The sequence below is a fragment of the Schistocerca nitens genome, chromosome 4, assembly GCF_023898315.1.
Source record: "Schistocerca nitens isolate TAMUIC-IGC-003100 chromosome 4, iqSchNite1.1, whole genome shotgun sequence".
In the NCBI taxonomy this organism is placed as follows: Eukaryota; Metazoa; Arthropoda; class Insecta; order Orthoptera; family Acrididae; genus Schistocerca; species Schistocerca nitens.
The window spans coordinates 298,528,341-298,547,447 of record NC_064617.1 but is presented as its reverse complement, the minus strand read 5'-3'; the positions used below and the strand labels follow the sequence as shown (position 1 = coordinate 298,547,447).

The window sequence follows — 19,107 nt, the reverse complement described above, 5'->3', positions numbered from 1 at the left end:
AATATTCTGTCGACGTTCTTCTCTTTGTTGTGCTGTATTATATACGTATACGTAGTGTATATGTATTGTTATCTTTAAAAATGACTGATGATCGATCTTTATCTACACACGGATTCAGTAACTGTGGCGTCAGAGGAGCATAAAAGCGCAAGCACGCTCTTTCGTCTGGGTCTTACATATCTGGTCTTTCGTCAGTTGTCATTCACTTGTAGTTGTTGATATGTGGACTATGCGGTCGAGATAGCTTCGATTAACGTTCGACGGACACCGAACAAAATTCTTGAGTATATATGTTGTATAAAAATTGATGGAATTAGACAATTTGGCGAGTACCAGTTCCAGACCCTAAACTTCGTGCTAGAGTTACAATTTTTTATGTGCTTTGCGGTGATCGTTTTTAAACTGTGATATTTTGCTACAATTACTACCGATATTAGTGAATGATGAACACGTTGGACTTTTTTCACTTTAGTTGTTGTGTATAAAAAAACGTTAGCTTACACAGAAACTATAAGTGTGCACTTTCGAACTGCGATTTTGAGAATTATTGTGTTGTTATATGAACTTCATTCGCGTTCGTTACTGTATTCAACGCTCTGCTCGCATTACATAACTACACACTTTGTACTGCTTGTACATAATTCATTATTGTTTTAGGTTTTATTTTCATTTTGAGGCCATAAATCTATGTCAGGCCACAGTTATCCTTTGGCTGCAAATTCTATTCAGTTAACACTCTCTTCGGTTTTAATTATGTTTGTCTGGATTAGCCTACATCATTATCCTACAGGATTTAACCCAGTTAATTCAAACATTTTCAGTCATTCTGCTTACTGATTTGCCTACTATTTAATGATTTGCGTAGTATTGTTATATTATACATTTGGGATTGAAAGTGACGGACCTCCACCGATCTCTCAGACATAACGACGATTCAGGCCAATAAATGAGTAGGTCCTGCACTGCCTACACCTAAATCGGCTGTTTTAAACCGAGGTGCGATCAAAAATCCTGCTCCACAAATACACCAACAGAAACTGCACATGATTCCAAAACATTATCATCAAAGCAACTTCAGTATATCGAAATTATACAATGGATATTGGCCAGTAGTCATAGAACTAAGAAATTTCATGTGCACCCACACAGCATTAAATTTCACCAAATACAAACCGACTACACTTGTGGTCTCTAGTCTAATCTCCTGGAAAATATGGTGTAAAGTTTGCAGTGGGTCAAAACGGCAACGCCGTTGTTCTCCGACGCCTATCCATAAACCGAGACATCGACTTCGAGTTGCTGAAAGGAGTCTTCTTACAAGTCGACGATACTATGCGCCAACGGTTGGATGAGTTCCACATTACATACTGCAGAGTGGCACAAACCGCACAGCACATTCTTGTGCTTCACAAGGTAATTTCGTCAATACAACACGAGTGTCCTGCCACCTCTCCCAAACGGTGGACGTTGGCTTCAACCATTATATTTTCCGCTTCATTGCCAAATCGAAATGTATGGTGTACAACTCTCATCTACAGAAGATGTAGCATCCATAAACACTATTCGAGGCCACGCTCTGTCTCCACAGCCTCCAGATGTTGCACCGATGCTGTACCGATAATTTTGAGATACGTCGCAATTGAACGAGTTGACTTGCCATCACGTCTATTGGCCATCTATAGACATTGACACTAAATAAGTGGTCCCGAACTGCGACCGGTGCGTTCTGGATCAGACAGCACCAACAAAGAGTTTTTCGCCGTGGACTACATCAAGATATCGTTACGAGCTGGTGTGTATCAAATTTTGCAGCACCATTCCAGAGATATACAGGGTGGTCCATTGATCGTGACCAGGCCAAATACCTCACGAAATAAGAGTCAAACGAAAAAACTACAAAGAACGAAACTTGTCTAGCTTGAAGGGCGAAACCAGATGGCGCTATGGTTGTCCCGCTGGATGACACTGCCATAGGTCAAACGGATATCATCTGCGTTTTTTTACATAGCAACCCCCATTTCTTATTACATATTCAAGTAGTACGTAAAGAAATATGAATGTTTTAGTTGGGCCACTTTTTTGGTTTTGTGATATATAGCGCTGTAATACTCACAAACCTATGGCTCACAATTTCAGACGAACAGTTGGTAACAGGTAGGTTTTTTAAATTAAAATACAGAACGTAGGTACGTTTGAACATTTCATTTCGGTTGTTCCAATGTGATACATGTACCTTTGTGAATTTATCATTTCTGAGAACGCATGCTGTTACAGCGTGATTCTGTAAACACCAAATTAATGCAATAAATGCTCAAAATGATGTCCGTCAACCTCAATGCATTTCGCAAAACGTGTAACGACATTCCTCTCAACAGCGACTAGTTCGCCTTCCGTAATGTTCGCACATGCATTGACAATGCGCTGACACACGTTGTCAGGCGTTGTCGATGGATCACGATAGCAAATATCCTTCAACTTTATCCAAAGAAAGAAATCCGGTGAACGTGCAGTGAAACATCTTGTAGTAACATCAGTAGAACATTACGTGGAAAATCAGCATCCATTGCACCATTTCGATTGCCATCGATAAAATGGGGGCCAATTATCCTTCCACCCATAATGCCGCACCATACATTAACACGCCAAGGTCGCTGATGTTCCACTTGCCGCACCTATCGTGGATTTTCCGTTGCCCAATAGTGCATATTATGCCGGTTTACGTTACCGCTGTTGGTGAATAACGCTTTGTTGCTAAACAGAACGAGTGCAAAAAATCTGTCATCGTCCCGTAAGTTCTCTTGTGCCCAGTGCCAGAACTGTACACGACGTTCAAAGTCGTCGCCATGCAATTCCTGATGCACAGAAATATGGTACGGGTGCAAGCGATGTTGATGTAGCATTCTCAACACCGACGTTTTTGAGATTCCAGATTCTCGTGCAATTTGTCTGCTACTGATGTGGGGATTAGCCACGACAGCAGCTAAAACACCTACTTGGACATCATCATTTGTTGCAGGTCGTGGTTGACGTTTCACATGTGGCTGAACACTTCATGTTTCGTTAAATAACGTAACTATCCGGCGAACGGTCAGGACACTTGGATGATGTCGTCCAGGATACCGAGGAACATACATAGCATACGCCCGTTGGGCATTTTGATCACAATAGCCATATATCAACACGATATCGACCTTTTACGAAATTGATAAACATCCATTTTAACACCGGTAATGTATCAAGGAAGCAAATACCGTCCGCACTGGCGGAATGTTACGTGATACCACGTACTTACACGTTTGTGACTATTACAGCGCCATCTATCACAAAGCGAAAAAAGTGGTCCAACTAAAACATTCATATTTCTTTACGTACTACACGAATATGTAATAAAAATGGGGGTTCCTACTTTAAAAAACGGAGCTGATATCCGTTTGACCTATGGCAGCTTCATCTAGCGGTCCAACCAAAGCGCCATCTGGTTTCCTCCTTCAAGATAGACGAGTTTCGTTCTTTGTAGTTTTTTCGTTTGATGCTTGTTTCGTGAGATATTTGGCCCGGTGATGCTGAGGGAATTAGATTAGGAAATGAGACACTTAAAGTAGAAAAAGAGTTTTGCTATTTGGGGAGCAAAATAACTGATGACGGTCGAAACAGAGAGGATATGAAATGTAGACTGGCTATGGCAAAGAAAGCGTTTCTGAAGAAGAGAAATTTGTTAACATCGAGTAGAAATTTAAGTGTCAGGAAGTCGTTTCTCAAAGTATTTGTATGGAGTGTAGCCATGTATGGAAGTGAAATATGGACGATAAAAAGTTTGGAGAAGAAGAGAATAGAAGCTTTCGAAATGTGGTGCTACAGAAGAATGCTGAAGATTAGATGGGTAGATCGCATAACTAATGAGGAGGTATTGAATAGGATTGGGGAGAAGAGAAGTTTGTGGCACAACTTAACTAGAAGAAGTGATCGGTTGGTAGGACATGTTTTGAGGTATCAAGGGATCACCAATCTAGTATTGGAAGCCAGCGTGGAGGGGAAAAATCGTAGAGGGAGACCAAGAGATGAATACACTAAGCAGATTCAAAAGGATGTAGGTTGCAGTAGGTACTGGGAGATGAAGAAGCTTGCACAGGGTAGAGTAGCATGGAGAACTTGATTAAACCAGTCTCCAGACTGAAGACCACAGCAACATTGGCCCGGTCACTATCAATGGACCACCTTGTATATGGCTATAGGGGCTATATTATGCTCTCGTCAGTTTCTTATTCGTGGCCTGGATATCAAGATCTGCCGAACGAACTGCGATCCTAGACCTCTCCACTACTTTTGATAACAAGTGATAGTGCTGGACGATGGTCCAGCCACCCGACGAAAAGTCCAAGCCACCCGTCGTCCACTGATGAGGTAGAGCTGTTGGGGAACAAGCGCCAACCACAGCACAATGTCCTGTATCTACACCAGCGACCCCAGAGAGCACGTCTGGGACCACATGTTCGGTTGTATTCCCAGGTGAAGTCTGATTCAAACACCACATCCGGATGCGCCACCACACACCCCCGGAAAACACCAGGACAGCACCCATCCAGCTACGAACTACAATTGCCATGGTCTGTTTGACATCTCGGGTAGGAGATCCATTATGTCCTCACCTTCCTTCCGTGTTGATATGATCTTCACCTGCATCATAGTTCTGCGAGCAGACGTATTCCTTGACCACATACGGATCCCAATGAAAACGGACCCAGGGTCTCTTGCCACAGCCGACCCTGGGCTCGTAACAGTGGAGGAATCATTGAAATGCCACCTACAGGGTCGGATATACTAAATACACAGCCCCCATGCCATGGCGCGTTGTCTCCCTGATTCCTTGGCACCTCTTCTCTCCATATGTCACCGGTCCAGAAATTACCACAGACAGACCATATCTCCATTGGAGATAAAGAGGTGGAGGATCTTATACGTGAATAGACAGTGATATCGAAATGGACACGGCCGACGTCGAACGGATTGTGCCTTTGTCGATTCACAAAAGCAGCACTTATTGCACCCTCCGGAATCCCGCCTGGTGCATGAAATGGGCAGAAGGAGTTCCGTTCAAATATCCAACTGCAAAAACTATCAGACTGATTCACTGTCTTTCATGCAGTTTAATGGTTCACATCATTACTGTCTCTTGACAACAATTCTGCTAGTCTGTTTGGATAAAGCATTCCATACTGTTGCACTGTTTACGCTACCTCAGAGCAACTTTGGAACTCTTGCCGTAGCAACGTTGAGTCATGGCAACGATCCCTTATCTATTCTTCTCTGCTTTTCGTAGTCGTATGTGTCTATGGCGTCACATTTTTCTCTGTGTATCGATTCTCCCTGTGAAGCAACACCTCTGGTGGTGCAGCGAAGGGGCGGCGGAATGCGGAGGGAGCCAATACAATGAGGGCAAGCGAAGGTACGGCGGAGCAGCACGATTAGCAGCCCGGACTACGAGCGGCAGCTATATTTCTCGGATGCTTGTTTTAGTCACGGGCTTAGCGTTTCTCGCCTGCTGGAATTTGTGAGGAGACGGCGTCCTGTTGCATGAATTCCATTCGTCTTGACGTCCGTTGGTTTGTGATTCAGACGACTGGATGTTTAATGTTATTTAATATTCAGCTTGCCTTCGTCTTTCTCACCTTTCATGCACAGTGGTCGTACTACGACAGCTTCTGACTTTGCCTGGTCTTGGTGGCTTCCTGAAGGGCTGAATTTAATGTGGTTATGTCTGAGAAGTATGGAAGTGAAACATGGACGATAAATAGTTTGGACAAGAAGAGAATAGAATCTTTAGAAATTTGGTGCTACAGAAGAATGCTGAAGATTAGATGGATAGATCACTTAACTATTGAGGAGGAATTGAATAGGATTGGGCAGAATAGGAGTTTGTCGCACAACTTGCCTAGAAGAAGGGATCGGTTGGTAGGGTATATTCTGAGGCATCAAGGGATCACCAGTGTAGTATTGGAGGGCAGCGTGGAAGGTGAAAATCATAGAGGGAGACCAAGAGATGAATACACTAAGCAGATTCAGAAGGATGTAGGTTTCAGTAGGTACTGGGAGATGAAGAAGCTTGCACAGGATAGAGTAGCATGGAGAGCTGCATCAAACCAGTCTCAGGACTGAAGACCACAACAACAACAATGTCTGAGACCCCTTTTTTTACGAGAGTTAAAGATAAGTTGCAACTCTTTGATATGTTCTTTTAGGGGCTTCATTCATAATTGTTAAACCGCTTGTTTGGCCCTGACTTATTTAGTGCCTTTGGTTAACAGTACTAACTTGCCTCAGCTTGCGGCCGACTTCTCTACGCTTCACGGGCGCGGACCTGCTGATGTTACACGCCGCCTGGCCTAACCGCAGTAATTCAGGCCATCTGTTGGAACGAGCAACTTAAGTTCTCTTGTGTATACTACACCCTGTATCCTTATTCGAAACTGTACCCTTTCCCTCACATCTTACTTATTAGATTTAAGTGACTGTACTGTACCAACTTTCTCTCAACCATTAGGGAGTCATAGTTTATTTGAAGGTGTTTCTTTTAAATGGCTTTAGTTTGAACTGCCATTGTACTGCTTTCATCTTGTATCCTCAAGAGGCATTTTAGTGTTATTTATTTTTTTAAAAAAATTTAAAAAAAGGGGAAGGAAATATTCTGTTTTAACAGTATATTTGCGTCTTTTCTTGGTATAAGGAACGGTTAACGTCACTATGATATAAAGTGTGGACTTTTATGAAATTCTGATTGCACTATAAATTGCGACATTTTCTGCCTTCAGCAAGACTGCTAGGTCAAGTGTGGACTGAATGTGGGAATAGGCCCTGAGGCCTCATTTTTACCACTTTCTATAATGTTTCTTTATCGTGGTTATAGCTCTGTTATACATTTTGAGATATTTGCCCTTAGGCTGTTGTTTCTTAAGAGAGAGTCTGATTATTATTGTGTTAATAATATTTCTTGTTTGCATAAATGTAATCTAATGACTAATAACATTATTACTCTGGGTTGCCCCCTCACGTTTCCTAATCCCTTCCATCCTGTGCAAAGTGGTTATCAAACGTTAGTGTTGCTATCTCTATGGATGTAGAATGAAGTTTAGAGTTCAACATCCTGTTGAAAATAAGGTTATTATAGTTTCTCCGGTTTTCACCTTAAGACGCACAAACCAAACAGACTCTGCATTTACATCGCTGTACTAGTTTTGAAGCCACAATCCCTAGGAAACGAATTGTCTTAGACTCCTCTACTTTGAATGATCCAGGTAACTGTCTTCTTTCTTACATGAGTTGCTAACTTCAGTCTTAAAATGCATACTTGTTGAATACATATGAATGTGAAGCACTGTTAAGAGGAATCATTGAAAACATGAAATAGTTTCTGTAGAACAAATATCCTTCAGCACTTAAATGGTTGTTGTTATTTACACTCGTTTAGTAATATACTGAATTAGTACTTACATCATTGGAACTTCATTTCCCATTGTCATAGATCAAAGATCTTTAATCTGATTTGTTAATTCTTCTAGTAGTTGTTATGAATGACATAACTCACAGAACATATAGATGTCCTTTTATTTAATCACAAAGTCGTATCATTATAATTTTGAATTCATCACTTTCTAACAATACATTGAATTATTGAAAGGATAAATTCTGTAGCAGTTCTTAGTGAATAAAGCTTAACCATTATACTCTATTATTGAAAATGACTAGATCTAGTAGTTTTTCCATACGCCGACAGCAATACTTAGGGATCTGTCAACATGGAGTTGCAACTGGTATAAAATATGGACCTTTACACCATTATTCAGTGTTTTTTTCCAATAGAGCAAATAGCAATGCAGTGATGTATGAAGTAAGAAATGTCACTGTAATTATCTTTTGTCTATAGGCATGAGTCTGATTATTCTAGTTGCAAATGTTTGCTGCGTGTGCCACGAATTCCTCGTTTATTAGGAGCGCGGGCAAAACTTTGTTGTCTGACACAACCAATATTTATAACCTCGCCACATGACTTTTTGTTTTAAATTTTGTTTCAAGAGATTGGCCATCCTAGTTACGACTATTCGCCGTAGTTTTAATCTCGCAGCTGTCGTGATCCAGACAACAATGATCAACGACGACGAAGAACGGGTGGCGCTTCTGCAGCTGACTTCGGGGAATGGCGGCACTTCATGCAAATCTCTGTCTAGTGCCTTCGTCGCTGTTGCCACACTTCCTTGGGAATTTGCATGACGAAGGTGCATATTCCTTAAGGGCTGAGAGGAAGTGAACTGTTTTAAGTATATTGATGAGATTTTCCTCTTTAATCAATATTTGACTAACGTATTTGCATTAGTAGTAAATGTTTTATTAAAGGAAAGGAGTTTCTCCGAACATAGATACATATAGGCATTTAACAACATCAATTATTCGAGACGGATTTAGTGATTTAAATAAGAAGAAAAAAAGGATGTAATATTTACTTGGATGCATACATACGTTTGGCAAAACTAAGTCCTTGCGTACATCATTTTTTCGTTGTTTTGCTTTCAACGCATATTAAAAAACGGGTGAGTATCTCTCATACCGGACACACATTTGAAAATATTGTTGCCGTTAGCACTGATATGTAATAATTAAAAGGAAATACATGGGGCGTCATGCAGATAAAGGACATATCAGCACATTATGCTCATCCGTTGTTTTCAGTGGCACCCAATCGTTTGGCATGCAAGAGACTAACACTGTAAGTGTTGCCTACACTACAAACAGTTTACATATCTAACAGAAACTAAAATGACAAACACTTTGATTGCGCTGAACCTTAGCGAGCAGTTGACGTGTTTGCACGAGAATTTGAAGATCGCTTCTTATTTAATGCCTTGGTTTGGAGGCATCTGTTGTTGATAATACACGTAATGCTTGCGGATATTCAGTTATTCTTGAGCACATATTGGAAGAGGAATAACACAGCACATGTAGCTGACAGCCGCTAGTAAAAACTCAGAGGTGTTCAATGGATCTGTTTACTAACAACTACCTATTCGACAGAATTCCGCGATAAAGTAACAGTATCCTGAAATTGCCCTTCTGAAAGGCGGTAAGAGATATAGGAACCACAAGTCGTACTAAATTGCACAGAAGTATTACTATGGAACGATCGTGGAGGTAATGTAATTTCAGTACATACCCATTGCAGAAAACTGTAACATCTTACCACGTTTGTCCACTTATAACTGCAAGGAATTGTACAAAATAAACGCCTTTGTTCGAAAGAGTGCCACCTGTGATTAATATTTCTTTTAATGGCATTGCTAGGAAATTGTTAGCCGAGAATCGATAGTTTGCGAAAATCGAAATCAGCATGATTTCTCAAGAGTCCTCTAGTAACCATTTCTTCCTAAAACAATGTGCAAAATTTTGCTTCGAGCATTATTTGAAAAGTTTCCGAATATACTAATAACATCTTTTTTTCCTGGCGGGAAGGAGCGTCGATCCCCAGCACGAATCCGCCCGGCAGACTTGTGTCGAGGTCCAGTGAGCCGGCCAGTCTGTGGATGGTTTTTAGGCGGTTTTCCATCTGCCTCGGCAAATGCAGGCTGGTTCCCCTTATTCCGCCTCACCTACACTATGTCGGCGATTGCTGCGCAAACAAGTTCTCCACGTACGCCTACACCACGACTACCACGCAAACGTAGGGGCTACACTCGTCTGGTGTGAGACGTTCCCTGGGGGTCCACCGGGGGCCGAACCGCACAATAACCCTGGGTTCGGTGTGGGGCGGCGGAGGGGTGAAGTGAACTGTGGCAGTCGTCGTGGGGTTGTGGACCACTGCGGCTGCGGCGGGGACGGAGCCTCTCCGTCGTTTCTAGGTTCCTGGTTAACATAACATAACATAACATAACATCTTTTTACTAAAACTACTAACAGGTTTGTCTCAAGAACGTACTCTGCAGTGGCTTCCGGGATATTGAAGTAGATTTAGATGAGAGATTCGTAACAAATATGCATGAAGAGATACATTAAAAGCAATGAAAACTAAAAAATTAACAAAGAGAATAGATAGCTGTTACTGACGTATACAGGTAAATTTTGGATGAAGATGAACATGTCAGGCCATGCCTTGAGACGCCATGCATTTTATTTTCTTTGTTGTTTTCGTTCTCCGCCAGAGCTTCTCACGATTACTTTTTGTAAGAAGACTTCTTTTCGAAGGAGATGCACAGTAACTATTTGAAGCATGTGAATCACAGAATTTCCATTCACAGTCATCGGTAATTAGCGTGAGATGGGATACACAGTGTTTCTATTAGACCATATGTAAAGCCTGATGTATTAAAATGTACCTTGTATAATAGCTGCATTTGCTGTGTTGCGCGTTTTTATGATTAGTTATTTTATTTTTCTTATCTATGAGCATCTGAACCTATTTCGATGAAGCTTAAAAAGCCACAACGTTAGAGATATAATAGCTCGCTCTACAGGGTAAAAAGTATTTAAACCGACAAACTCTGGGAGGTTGTAGGGGACATCAAAACAAATATTCATCCCTAATGTCATTTTTTCCTATGAGGAGTATTTAAACTGGTAGAGGAAGATTTCTCTGGTCGCAAATTAATTAAACCAACAAGCACTTTTCCATTTTTTTATGACCAAGAGACAACACATTAACACAACCCAATTTCATTTACATTAGATTTTCAAAAATGCCATCATTAACACGTAAACAAAGCTTACACCGACGGATCGTGTTCTGTCTTACACGCACAAAAACCCCAGGAGTATCTTGAATTGTTCCTGCTGCTGCTACTATCCGGGCAACCAGATCCTCTTCTGATGCAACAGGAGTTGCGTAAACATGATTGCGCATCTAGCCCCACACAAAAAAAGTCGAGAGGGAACATATCTGGGGATCGAGCAGACCATCGTACAGGACCACCTCTGCCAATCCACGTTTCTGGGAACCGTCGGTCCAGGAATCGACGCACACGACGACCGAAATGTGAGCGCGCCCCGTCATGTTGGAAGGGAGCGGGACGTCTTCCAGCAATTCTGCCAATGCTCTGGCGAGAAAATTGTAATAGTGCCTGCCATTTAATGGTCCAGGCAGCAGATACGGCCAAATTAAACAGTCCCCAACGACACCGACCCACACATTAACGAAGAACCGCACTGATTGAAGGATCCCGCTCCACATGCTGCAAAACAGCTTCCTCAAATTGCAGCGTTCTTACCGTGCGACGGCGTCCCTGTCCAGGTAATCTGCTAAATGACCCGGTCTCACGCAGACGTTGGTACACAGCAGCAAAGGTCGTATGATGCGGGATACGGCGATTAGGATATTGTTGTTGATAAACTCGCTGTGCAGCTCGTTCGTTGTGGTGCGCTACGTAGTACGCACCAACCATATCAGTGTACTCACTGCAGGTGTATCGCTCCATTAGTAAACAGAGACAATGCACTACTACACTGGTGGACAACAGTTGCCTACAACTGGAGAGCGTAATACGCCCCCTAACAACTGAAGATCCTAATACGGTGTCTAACAATGACGAGCGTAATACTTGCCTCCACCGGTTTAAATAAACCTCATAGGAAAAAATGACACTAGGGAAAAATATTTGTTTTGATGTCCCCTACAACCTCCCAGAGTTTGTCGGTATAAATACTTTTCACCCTGTAGACGAACAATAAAATCTGTTTTAAAATCATTGATTGTGGACTTGTCCCAAAAAAGTCAATATGCCAGTTTTGCGAAAAAAAGGAGTGGAACCTAAGACAAAAGTGAATGAAGTACGAAAGCGGCGATTGGTCAGAGTTTGTCGTAGAGAAGAGTTCAAAATTAAACTTATTATTGGCTGATGCCGTGAACTGGCTCTCTCATCCGATGTAGGAACAGGTACGCATCACGAAAGAGTTCATGACTTCCCCGCAAGTTCCTTCTGTATCTGAGCAAGTGGCTTGTTTCTGGTCTCGATGACGAAGAAGAAGATCCAGGTGGCAGCCACAAAACAGATGCCCGCGTACACCCAGAAGGTGACGGCAGTGCCGAAAGCGTCCACCAAGTTGGTGAACGTCTTGGAGACGATGAAGCAGAGGATCCAGTTGGCGCCGCCGCAGATGGAGCTGGCGATGCCCTTGATCTCGCCGGGGAAGAGCTCGCCGATCATGGCCCAGGGCAGAGGGCCAGTGCCCAGCGAGTAGGTGAGCAGGTAGGCGCACATGGCGAGCAGCGGCAGCCATCCGACGCCGGCCACGGCGGCGGCGTTTTGCTGCTTGAGGTGGAAGTAGACGCCCAGCACCACCATGCACACGCCCATGCCCGACAGCGACAGCACCAGCCACACGCGGCGGCCCGCGCGCTCCACCAGCAGGGTCGACAGCAGTGTCGACGCCACCTGAAACGTCAAACAAAATTCTGACACACCGTTCCCTGGTAGCCCATTAACCAAGAAGAGCGATACATGCTCTACTGGACATTAAAACTGCAACATCATTGAGCCGTGGTAAAAATTGCTGTTTTGAAGAGTGCGCCGCAGCGCGTTGTGTGAAGCAGTCGCCCTGCGTTTCTGGCGGTGGCGCCGCTGTGGCGATCGCAGCTTTGGTGTCTCCCTCTGGAGGGAAAGGGGAAAGGTTGCCTGTTCACGTGAATTTAAGGGGCGCTATGAGCTCGCCGGTCTCAACTCTGATCCTCACTCCCCCTCCTTTCCTCTTCCCGGGCTCCCTCTCCCCCCTTCCAGCCTCTTTTTTCCCCACCTCCCCTCTCTCTGCCCCTTCTCTCCCCTGAGTCATTTTGCACTTCCCTCCTTTGCCTCTTCTCATTCCCTCTCGCATCTGCCCTGCCCCTCTCCCCCTTTATGAGTCCTCTCCCCCCTTGGTTCCCACCCACCACCTTTTCGTTTTTTCCTTCCTCCCTCCTTGTTCTTCCCCCTCCTCCAGGTCCCCCCCCCCCATCTGCCTTTGGTCCGGGAGTGTCATCGTTGTGCCGCCATTTTCGTGCAGTGTTTTACAGTGAGTGTTCTGTGTTGTGTTTTTTTGGGAAGTGTTGCGAACGGCCATCATACTGTCACTGTGTGTAGTTTTTATCTCTTGCGAACAGAAACCAGACTGTCGCCATGGTTTTTAATTGTGTGTGTACTATGTTACTTGTCTGATTCCTGTGTCTTTTATTAACATTGCCAACCCCTTCTGCTTTCTGTTTTAACTTTCAGCATTTTTGCGCCATTTTGCACTAAGTCACCGTTTTATCGCCTGTTTTTCTTGTTTCTTTTCTTCTTCCGTTTTTTTAAAAATAAGTCTGTAGGCTGTAGAGCAGCGTACTAAGCTGCTGCCAGCCCGCCCCCTACAGGGGGGCATTGAAAATCAATAAAGAAAAAAAAACTCGCCAGGCGGTCAGTCTGGGTCAGTCTCTCGTCCCCAGCTTGCTAGTCTGTCTCTCGTCCGCATTTGTTAGGCAGTTAGTGGCTGTCGTTTGGAGTGCTAGTATGTCTGTCGTTCCGATCAACCTTTAAAGCCGGCAGAATGAGAGTCTTTCCACTCCGCCAGTGAGAGAACTCAGCGAGTGGTCGCCCGGTCGGGGCTTGGTTCCTGCATCTGAGTCTGTGCGTTAGGGCACCAGTCTGCTCAGGCAATGGTCATTGGCGGTTGAATCGATCGGTTGGTCGGTCGCGCACTGAGACACGACTTGTCCGTCTTGAACGTCGGCGCATGTGAGGTCGCCATGTCAGTCCAGTGCGCCGCGGCGTATAGCGAGGGGTAGTGACTTGGCGGCGACATGAGAGCAACAGGAGCCAACCCACGACATCAGTGTGGCCGGTGCGAGCTGCTACGCCGTGAGACGGGAGATCGGCGCGCCTTCCTGCGTCCGTTTAAGCGGCTGGCAGCGGACGGTTCGGGAGAGCGATTTTGGGGTGCTGCGCCAGGCCTTCTCGAGAAATCGCAGTTTATTAGAAGTTAAGTGATTGGTGATATGTTGTTTGAATTACTCTTGTTGAATTCTACTTGTTTTCTTGGTGAGGTCACCAGCCGTACGTTAGTAGCTGCCCCTGTCAAGTTTGTCGGATTTGGTGTGTTAACGAATTTATTGCTTGGAGTGTAACGGCCTAATACCTGAAATATGTTTTGATCTTTGGAAACTTTGATATTATTGCCTATGATCTTGAGAGGCGGTATCTGTGTACTGCAGAGCATCTTACTATTGTTTGGCCAACCTTGTAGAATTTTATATAAGATTGCATTTCATGGGCTTTTATTTAAATGATCATTTTAGTATATAACGTTACTGTAAGACTTTCCTTAGAAGTTAAAATCAAGTTGCACCTTCGGTGGCAAGGTTAATTTTTTTTTATTGTTAGTGTTTTGTACCATTTCCATCCCTCCTACAGGGGGGTGGGGGGTGCATAGTTTGTGTGCTTGTGTGAATTGTTAAAACTCTTAGTTTAAATTTATCTGGTGTGTTGCAGATTTGCACCAGTGTAGTCTTTTAGAGGCTGTTGTGAGCGGTCGTAACTACGGCCGTGTCAAAATGGAGCAGCGAGGTTCTCTGCCCGAAAGCTCATACAATCAAAACTTGTTTCTTTCTGCCTCTGAATAAATTGTTCTTCAGATTCCCGATTCTCACGCAATTTGTCTGCTACTGATGTGCGGATTAGCCGCGACAGCAGCTAAAACACCTACTTGGGCATCATCATTTGTTGCAGGTCGTGGTTGACGTTTCACATGTGGCTGTTTCCTTAAATAACGTAACTACCGGTTGAACGGTATTGTCACTGGGATGATGTCGTCCAGGATACCGAGCAACATACATAACACACGCCCGTTGGGCATTTTTATCACAATAACCATACATCAACACGATATCGACCTATTCCGCAATTGGTAAACGGTCCATTTTAACACAGGTAATGTATCACGAAGCAAATACCATCCGCACTGGCGGAATGTTACGAATGTTACGTGATACCACGTACTTATACGTTTGTGACTATTAGAGCGCCATCTATCACAAAACGAAAAAAGTGGTCCATCTAAAACATTCATATTTCCTTACGGACTACACGAATATGTAATAAAAATGCGGGTTCCTATTTAAAAAAACGCAGTTGATATCAGTTTGACCTATGGCAGCGCCATATAGCGGGCCAACCATAGCGCCATCTGGTTTCGCCCTTCAAGCTAGACAAGTTTCGGTCTTTGTAGTTTTTTCGTTTGACGCTTATTTCGTGAGATATTTGGCCCGGTCTCGATCATTGAACCAGCCTGTACATAAAATACAGTCAGCACTGATTAGCTTGATTGGTAAACTGGACAGCAGCCATTATATTAAGATCGACTACTGTCCTCTATATTCTAGGCCTGCGTGACGTTTTCAACAGGACAAAGCAAGAGTTCCAAACGCCCGTACTGTGCCGACCTTCTTCGATACGAATGGTGTTCCACTGTCATCCCGGCCAACACATTCCGCAGATCTTTGATCCACTGGAAACATACGATCATGGCTCGCCGAGGAACTTGTACGCCTATATTCGCATGCCGCATTATTGACATGTATGAACCATAGCACAGAGCGCAAACAGCAGAGAATGACTTACCCATAACAGTCATCCAAACCCTGTTCCAATAGATACTTATCCGAGTTAGAGTCATTGTTGCTGCAACAGGTAGAAACTCTGTATACTAGGTTTTGCATCGAGTATATTATGAAATCGCCCGCAAATTTAATCATGTATTTTTCCTACTATACTGGATGTGCGCATGGAGTAAAGTTTCGTTATTTTCAATCTTTCCTGGTGTTGAAATATCAACTGCCAGCATTGTAGATCTATTTCTGTGGATACACAAGGCGTTTCAAAAAGATTCATTCCATCTCACAAGGGTACATGAAGAATTATGGAAACTAGGGGTAGATTTTAAGCTACACATTGGAACTAAACTTTTATATTGCCTCCTATCATGAACTGGCAGCTCGTGTGATTGCCGGTAGGAGTCTCTCTGGTGCAGCTAGTCCGCTTAATTACTACGAAAGGCGCGTCGAGTCAAGATGGCGACAACATGGCAAGAAAAGGAGTTCGTGTTCTACCTTTCAACGATTACAATTCAGTTATATATTTACGGTGTAACTGCGTTCAAGAGTACAACACTACACCTTCTACAGCTCAAAGCATTCTACGATGGTACCTGCAGTTTTAAGACACTGGTTGATTATATAAAGATTAGTCGACAGCATCATTTACTTCACTGTTACTGCTCCTTTACTCGGCTTGACAATAATGCTTCTATACCATCAATTGGTATAGCTCTGTCATCAGATCCACAAATTTCTGAACTTTGTCAGTTTATGTCAATGCTCCTTAATTTAATCATACGACTTCAACCTTTCAGTCCTGTACAAATTCCGTTACTTAACTGAGCTATTCTTCTTGTGTTAACAGTAACTGTAACATGAGAACATCATAAACTTTGGAATCTAATCATACACAAGCATTGTAAGGTCTATTTTTCATAATCTAGAAAAAGTATAATCCGTCAACGTGATTCAAATAAAACACAGAGCAAGAACAGCAAGTAGCCATGATCGGATCCTGTGGAACAGGAACTAAATCTGCAATGTACTGTACCATTTATTCCATAAAAGCGTAATTTGTCTAATAAAATGCTATATTTCTATAATCGAATGTTCCTGATAAGTGGCAGCATATCCCAACTGATGATATGGCGGCCGGGTCTGAAATTTTCTCCGCTCAGGGACTGGCTGTTGTGTTACCCTCATCATCATTTCATCATCATCACACTCAAGTCGCCCGATGTGGGGTCAACTAAAAAGACTTGCAACTCGGTGGCCGAGATTCACCAGGTGGTGACTCCCGGCCATCAATGGCACACGACCATTTCATTTCACTATGTTGTGGGTCAATACCTCACTAGTCGTTTGAAGAAATTATCGGGCGAGGTTTAATTAGACTGATTACAATATACAAAGAGACATTTAAGCAGCCATTCCAGTCGTGATTGGAGCTAAAAGAAACAAAGTGTGGAGCCATTCTGTCGTGCACAGGAAAGTTACTTGCAGAGTATTTATGTGTTGTATGTAGATTCAGGTGCAGATAGTGCCCAAGCGAAGAGGAGGACGAGGCGCTGGAACGCTCACCTGGACGACGCCGACAACAATGGCGCAGTCGCTGGGGTCCATGGAGGTGCCGGCAGCAACAAAGATGGGCACGGAGAAGAAGATGATGATGTTGACGCCGGACAGCTGCTGCGCCAGTTGCAGGCCCACGCCGATTGCCAGGCCTCGCACCGCCGCGCGAGACGTGAACATGTCCCGCAGAGAGCCAGTGCGCTCCTTAGTCTCCGTCACAGACTGTAGCAAAAAAAAAAAAAAAAAAAAAAAATCAGAGTGGTTCATATTAACACTGTGTGGCGCTTTTTCCACCTGCTGAGAACCCATAGCCCCTTAGGCCGGTATTACTCTATCAAATTTCTTTGTCAAATGTCTTTGTCAAATATCTTTGTCAAAGAAATATGATGGTGTGATAGGGAACATTGTCAAATGTCGTCAGATATTTGATCAAATCTAGGACCTCGCTGTATATTTGATCAAAGATGTCACTTGTCTTCTGTTCACTGCAATGTGACATGTTACCACGTGGAGCGCTAGCATCGCTGCAGCGTTCTGTCATCTGTAGTGTTTTTATGAACATTGCTGATAAATACAATTGGTGTGTACCGACAACTACAAAATTAATACAGAAGTATAAAGCTGATGAGCGCTTTACAACGAGAGGCACCCTGAGTACAAAAATAGATTAAGAAGATTGGAGACCTAACCTAACCTAACCTAACCTAACTCTCTCCTGCAGCAAGGAATCGGTGTGATACAGTGAGCCTGTCTTCTGCAGATGTAGCAGTTCTTAAGTGAATATTGTGTTTTGTGGTATGAGGGTACACTTCACTGAGCACATACTGAAATGTATGCTCATCCATTCTTAAGTAACTGATGTACGACTTGACGTCCTCCACTATAAGCTCATGCAACAAGTTTTGTTGAATGCATTTATCGTGTCGTCGTAAAACCCACGGCTTCACCCAGGTACGCTCCCTTTCTTTTTCACCGCTTCTCTTCTGCATGTGCACACAGCGCAGTTGAGGTACTTGCATCTGCTGCGGTTAATAGCAAGTTGTTGTTGTCAGCCATCTTGAACTTTGACGAAAAATATTATTACAGTGTAATACCCCTTCTAGCGCTACGTCAAAGATCTTTGTCAAATATATTTGACGGAATATTTGATCACATCTTTGATCAAATCTTTGACAAAGAAATTTGATAGTGTAATACCGGCCTTACTGCCAATAGTCTGATACATAACCATGCTCAAATGTACAGTTCCACCCCTAAAGCAATTCCCAACGTTATTTCAGTTTCTTCAAACAGTCCATTACGGACTGCAGCCACTATTTCCTGCAACTCTTTTTTTATGTTAGTTCCATTAAATTCTCTATCATTACACATACAGGATGGAGCTAAACTTCTGAAGTTGGTCACGCTCATCTTCTGAGGGTTTTTGTATAAAGAACCCATTGTCCACGGTGCCTTGGGACAGATTAATAACGTAATTAGAGTGTTTTCGATTGCTACCCCATTTACCTTCGTTTCTGTGAAACTGCCTTCACAACACGAAACCTAGGACAGTGGTAATCGACCTGGTTCCTACCATCCGCTAGTGGACGTTCCAGATTTCATAGTGGACGGTGAGCAGTTGGGAGTCAAAGATATTTTCATTACATTCTCATGAAATTTTGACGTCAATAGTTTGTTAAGTAATTATTATTATATGTTTCAACTTGTTGGAATTCTGATTTATGAATTTTATAACGTCAGGTTACTTTCCTACTTTGTAAATTACCATTACTGTAGAAATGGTGGTCGGTTAGAAAATTATATTAGTATCATAGGTACAAAAGCGCGAGGTAGGTAGAAAACGTTGACTACCCATGACCTAGAGTAAAGCAACAAACTTCAGGTGAAGTACGTACAGAATCTGTTCTGTCAGTGCAGAGTACATTGCCTAACCAACGCGTACCTCTTCCCCTGCAGGTACT

General features: G+C 43.2%; 1 protein-coding gene across 1 annotated transcript in view; it reads right to left on the bottom strand.

The window, feature by feature from the left end:
- Nucleotides 1-11,927: 11,927 nt before the first annotated feature.
- Nucleotides 11,928-19,107, bottom strand: part of LOC126252264 (facilitated trehalose transporter Tret1-like) — a 39,611-nt gene continuing 32,431 nt past the window's right edge. The window contains exons 4-5 of the mRNA XM_049953137.1: nucleotides 17,156-17,368; nucleotides 11,928-12,407 (exon numbers count right to left, since the gene is read on the bottom strand). Of these exons, the coding sequence (XP_049809094.1) occupies nucleotides 11,928-12,407; nucleotides 17,156-17,368 (693 nt within the window). The remainder of the gene's footprint in view (nucleotides 12,408-17,155; nucleotides 17,369-19,107) is intronic.